The following is a 5,674-nucleotide window of genomic DNA, read 5'->3' as shown; positions in this document are numbered from 1 at the left end:
CGGCGGCCGGTCCCCCGCTACCGAGCGCCCGGGCCCGCCGCCTGGCCGCTGCCCGCTGGTGACCACCTGCTCCCCAGCCCCGCTTTGCATAGAGCGCCGGCAGCCCCTGCGCGCGGAGGATGGACAGTCCCCTTCGGTGCCGCTCAGCGCCTCTGAAAGCCCACTGGAGGGTCGGCTGCCAATCGATCCTGGCTCTGCGGATGGGAACAGCAGTGGCTGATTAATTCCCGGCCTTACTGCGAGTTTTGAGTCCGTGCGAGCGTTTAATGCGCGGTGCCCAAGGCGTTCGAACTTGCAAAGTGAGGGGCAGCTGGGAGGGTTGACAGCTGAGCAGACAGAAGCCTCCTTAGGCGTGACCTCACGGTGGAGCGTGATTGTACACGTTGCACGGGCCATTCTGACCACCTGTTGGCACTGACAGCAGTGTGTCAGGTGGGTTGGTCCAGGAGGGAATTGTCAGGTCCTGCTCTGCCCGCAGCACTCTGTGAGCTTGAACCCCTGACCTTTGAGTCTGCAGAGCTGCTTTCTGTAACGAAAAAAGCCTAGAAAGAGCCTCTGAGGCAGGGATGGGTCCCACGTCGTCCACACTGACACTCGGGGAAGCTGGCCCAGAGGGTGTCTGTCTGTGTTGAGTGGTGGTCGAGTCGTGTGAGCTGTGAACCCCGATCCACGCAGCCAGGTGGCCCAGCAAAGAACTCGGGTCCTCCCTGGACATAAGTCTGCAGACTCAGCCTCTGGCCTGGCACCTCCTCTTCCTGATAAGTCTGAGGTCAGCTGCGTGCCCCCACGGCCGAGCAGAACACACACCGCTTCCCGTCCCTTCCTACCACTTGACCCCGCTCCTGTTGGGACCCGGCCCACAGTCCAGCTCGCAGAAGCTGTGTACACGCCCATCTGGGTGCTTAGACAGTGGGTGCCATGGAGGCAGTGTCCCTGACCAGTCAGGGCATGCATTGTCGGGGGTCCTGTCCCCCTGGCTCACTGGGATCTTCCTGGGCTGCCGCAGATGCAAAAGGAGCTTGGCTGGCAGGGCAGTCCCCTGCCCTGGCTGGTGACCTCCAACGACAGAATGAAATGGCAGCAGCGTGAGGATGTGGCTTCGCCCCGCCCCCAGACGTCACCGTGACTTGCTCTGGGGCCCTTTCCATGCCCTGTTTGACAGGTCCCTCCAGACGGGAGTGTCGGCGTTTTGGGGAGGCTGTACTCCATCCCTGGGCAGCATCAGGGATTTGTGATTGATTACTACCCAAAAGAAAGACGGCCGTTTTGAACCCATTCATTGTTGAGGGGAGGAGAGGCCTGGCAATCCATTCCCAAAATCATCATGACACCCCCTCCCATCTCAGTTCTCAGCCTCCAGTTTGGCTTCTGTGTTATTTGGTTGTAACTGCAGACAGCTGAACCCAGAACTCTCATGGGGGGGATTAGGTTAGGGAGCCCTAGAGTGGAGGCCCCAAGTTCTGTGCAGGAGGGGAAGCAAAGGACCACAGACGCCCTGACTCAAGCTCTGAATGCTGTGATGTGTTTGAGCAGCTTCTCTCTTGGGTTCCAGAAAGTTCCCCATCCCTCGCAACAGCACCTGAGGCGGTTACCCTGATGTGCCTGAGCCTGTTCTGGGTGGGTTCTGGAGTGTGGATTCCATGTTGAAAGGCGAGAGTCCCCGAGTCAGTGTGATAGAAAGATTCGGGGTTTGAAACCACTGTTACTCCCCAAAAGGAAGAACTGGCAATTTGCTCCTGCAAAGGTTTTGTTTAGAACTCTAGGGGATCCACCAGATGCTCTGCTGGAGAAGGAGGGGCAATCTCCTCCTGTACCAGGCAGATCAGATTTGATGGTACACACACACAAAAAGAAAAGAATTAAAAAGAAGGAAAACCCTAGGTGGTTCTCATCTGCCCTGCCTGGATACTAGGATTCTGAATTGACTGGACACACCTCTGGGGTGGACCAAGGACCTTGGCTTGAGAGAGGCCGGGCCCTCCCCGAGGGGGTCTCAGGTACAGATACCCACCTAGGGCCGATCCTCTGTGGGACGGGGAGGGTTGAGGCCCAGGGATATTAGCATCCTAGCCCCCTTCCCCAGCCCCAGGGTTTTCCCTCTCAGTGACACCGTGTGAAGAGGGGATTCCCATGCACCAGCGTTGCCCTCTTAAAGCATACCTAGCGGTGTACAGGCCCCTCCATCTACACAGGAACCTTCATGGGAGGGAGGGAGGGAGGGTACTGTGCTGCCAAGACAGAGGCAGGCAGTTCAAATCCACCAAATGTTCCTTGGGAGAAAGATGGGCAGTCTCCTTCCATGCAGTTTACGTCCTCTGAAAACCTGCTGGAGAGTCAGCTGTGGTGGTGTTTTCTGTTGAGTTGGAACCGCCCTCACAACTGACCCTCTGGCGGCTTTTCAGAGGATGTCAAATTGCACAGGAGGAGACTGCCCAGGAGGCCCGGGCAGCAGCTGGTGGATTTGAACTGGGTGCCTTTGGGTTGGCAGCACGGTTCCTTAAATTAAGCCACTAGTCCAGTGTAATGATAGTAAGCGAGTGAATCGTCGTGGAACGACTCTGATGGGTTAAGCATTGGGTCACTAACCAAAAGATCAGCGGTTCAAACCTGCTGGCCACGCCTTGAGAGAAAGAAGCAACCTTCTGTTCCTGTAAATAGTGACAGTTTTGGGAAACCCAGTTCTCCTTGTTCTCTGAAGGTCACCATGAGTGATAGCTGACCCAGTGATGTGGATTTGGTAATTTAACTGGAGCAGATTGCCAGGACTTTCCTCCGCAGCACCACATCTTTTTAATGGCCCAGTACCGGAACATCCATCATGCCAAGAGTTAATGTGAAACGAAATGTTTGTAAAGAACTGACGCAAAGTGAGCTTTGTGCACTTTAATGGAATCGCACGCACACTTAGAACAACCTTTTTGGTGCCTAATTAACACCCGCCCATTCTGCCTCAGGCCACTGCTAGCCACTGCCTCTGGCTCTGGGCTGCCTGTCCTGGGCATTTTGCACAGATGGGACAGGACCTGAGTGTCCCTTCCCAAAAGACTCCCCTCACTGGGCCTGGTGGTTCGAGCTTCAGGGAGTGGCCTGCAGCCCTGTCTGTGTCCAGTGGGATGGTGGGAACAACAGGCCATCCTGGGGGTGGATGTGTGGCTTTGCGTCCAGGCCTTGGGAGAACAGCACTGCTGTGAACATGCGTGTGCAGGCTTCCGTGTGCACAGGGAGTTTTGGTCCCTCGGTGGTGCAGGGTAGTGTTACTGGGTCGTGTGGCAGCTGCCCCTGACTGTAACATCCCCCAGCAGCTGGCAGGCCCAGCCAGCCTGTCCTGACAGCAGCCTGCTTTGTTTTCAATCTGAGGTTCACTCAGTGACAAGCCTACAGCTGTCCCTGGCCTTGGCCACAGCAGTGTGCATGGCCGCGGTGGCCGGGCTGGCCGGGGTACCCTGGGAGGAGGTGTAGGGAGGAGAACTGATTGTTGCCCATACACCTACCTGTGGGACCTGCCTGGCATGGCTGCAGTGGCACCAGGTGCTTCCAAAGTGCCACCTCCCTGTCTCCTAGCTCCCCTGTTCCCCAGTTTGGGGGAAGATGCCTCTTTGCATCTCTGGAGTGTTGTCCATCCCTCAGGTGGGGCACCCCAGCTGAGGGACGTGCACGGAGTCCACAGTAGCCATGACGCAGAGGCTCCTGCCGAGAACACCTGGCAGCCTGCATCTGATCGGTCAGCGCGAGAGCACCGAGGCGGCCGGCTTCCCACGGGATCACCTGGGTCCAGCGCTTTCGCTTCCTGCCTCTTCCAGGGAGCCCTGTGGTGTAGGTCCTGTCGGCAGCTGATGGGCAAGTGGGCTGACACAGTGACGGCACAGATGGGACTGGACCTGAGTGTCCCTCCGTGGGCTCAAGTGTGTCCATAGATGATGAGGATGGCGCAAGGTAGAGCAGGGCTCAGAGCCGTCGTTGGTAGGGTGTAGGGCCATGGGAGTCTACCCGACATGCCCGCACCTGACAGTAGCAGCTCTGCAGGAGGAGTTGGGACCTCTCGTGACCACCCACCCGCCTGACAGCAGTGGGTCCTGAACTGGTGCAGTCCTGTGTCACAGGTCCTGCAGCCCCCTAAAGGATGGTAGTGTGTGTCCACGGGAGATAGTCGGGCCGTCTCCTGAGATTTCGAGCCTCGGGACCCGCTGGCGGCTGCAGTGTGGTTTGTCCCCAGCTCCAACCATTTGGGTTTCTCTTTCCGCTGCTGCCCTCAGCTGCCCTGGGTCCAGAAAACACCAGTGAGCTGTCAGACTGTCTTCGATTCCCCAGAACTCTGCAGGGCAAGAGATGTGTTCTCTGTGGGTGGACAAGTCCCTGCCCCTTCTCTCTGGGTCACTCAGGTGCTCACCTGGTCCTCAGCCTGGCAGCTTCTGTTGGTACTGGCCCCTGCAACTGGTCCACTGGTGGTTCTGACTTTAAGGCCCAAGACGGTCTGGCCCCGATCACATCCCCCTGACACTCCTGGGCCATGAGGGGAAGTGGCTTCATCAGCCCTAGGGCGCTGCCTTGCTTCCAGAACCTGGATGGTCCCCATGGGGAGGGGCCTCTCCTGAGCTAGGTGCCTGGGAAGGTACAGCGGGCCCGGTCCCCACCACCCCACTCTCCCTAGATGGGACCAGAGTCCCTTGTGTCCTGCCATCTCACACTGGTGCTGTCAGTTAGGTGTCCAGGGTGGACCCATGGCTAAACTCACCAGACTCTCCCTCAGACTGCTCCCCAGTTTGGCCACCCAGTGCCCCTCGCTGGGCTGGGGCTATTGCTGTCACAGGCTCCTGGAGTGCACAAAACCAGCTTGGCCACTAGCTGTACCAGCGTCTTAGGGCTGGACATGTGGTAGTGGACACCCATCAAGGCACTGGCTTTCTTCTTAACTCGTATCTCCTGGTGGGTCTGGTTTTGAGTTGTATAAGCTTTGGGTGTGGGGCACCCTGGATTGCCCCCGCCTGTACCCCTGCACCGTCCCCTCCCCTGGGTCGGCATCAGGCTTGGGAACAGGTGAGGTGTGAGCATTTTATCAGAACTCTCCTTTCCTTCTGGACTGAAGCTGGGACTTCAGTCTGAGGGGCAGGAAGCACATGTGTGGGCATGATGGGGCGCTGCCCTGCCAAGAGGGTCACAGCGCGGGGACACGTGTGATATGCAAGACCACCATGGCTGGGGGGAGACCAGACCTTCGTTCTTGAGTCTCTCTGGCCCCTGTTGACTGCATTTATGTACCAAATGCCCGTCTTGGTGAACTTGAAATACTTGCTGTTAGCGTTCCAGCACTTAACACCCTGCGTCACCAGGGCTCCTTCCCATGAGCGCTGGGACCCGGGACATGTGGGTCTGGTCTCTGCTCCAGGACAGGCAAGTCCCGGAGACAGTGGCGTTGGGAGAGGACAGAAGTGAAGTGCGAACCAGCATGGCGGCACACAGCGCTTCCCTCTCTGCCGTGCGCCCCGGGACCCGGCTCCCGCACCCGCCGTGACGCCCCGCTCCGTCTCTGTCTCCACAGTGGAGCCGGCAGGATGGAGCCCGGTCGGGACGAGGAGGCGGGGAGCCCCGAGCGAAAGCCGCCGTGGCAGGCGCTGCCTGTGCTGTCGGAGCAGCAGAGCGAGGCGGTGGAGCTGGTGGCCGCCTACGCCGCGCCCGT

General features: G+C 58.7%; 1 protein-coding gene across 1 annotated transcript in view; it reads left to right on the top strand.

Moving 5' to 3' along the window:
• The first annotated feature begins 5,549 nt into the window (after positions 1-5,549).
• Positions 5,550-5,674, top strand: part of ADAT3 (adenosine deaminase, tRNA-specific 3) — a 1,094-nt gene continuing 969 nt past the window's right edge. The window contains exon 1 of the mRNA XM_006897987.1: positions 5,550-5,672. Within this exon, the coding sequence (XP_006898049.1) occupies positions 5,550-5,672 (123 nt within the window). The remainder of the gene's footprint in view (positions 5,673-5,674) is intronic.

This window comes from Elephantulus edwardii, unplaced genomic scaffold (genome assembly GCF_000299155.1).
Source record: "Elephantulus edwardii isolate Elephantulus edwardi_28Jun2011 unplaced genomic scaffold, EleEdw1.0 scaffold00217, whole genome shotgun sequence".
Lineage (NCBI taxonomy): Eukaryota > Metazoa > Chordata > Mammalia > Macroscelidea > Macroscelididae > Elephantulus > Elephantulus edwardii.
The sequence above is the reverse complement of the archived record's forward strand: the minus strand, read 5'-3'. Positions and strand labels throughout refer to the sequence as shown.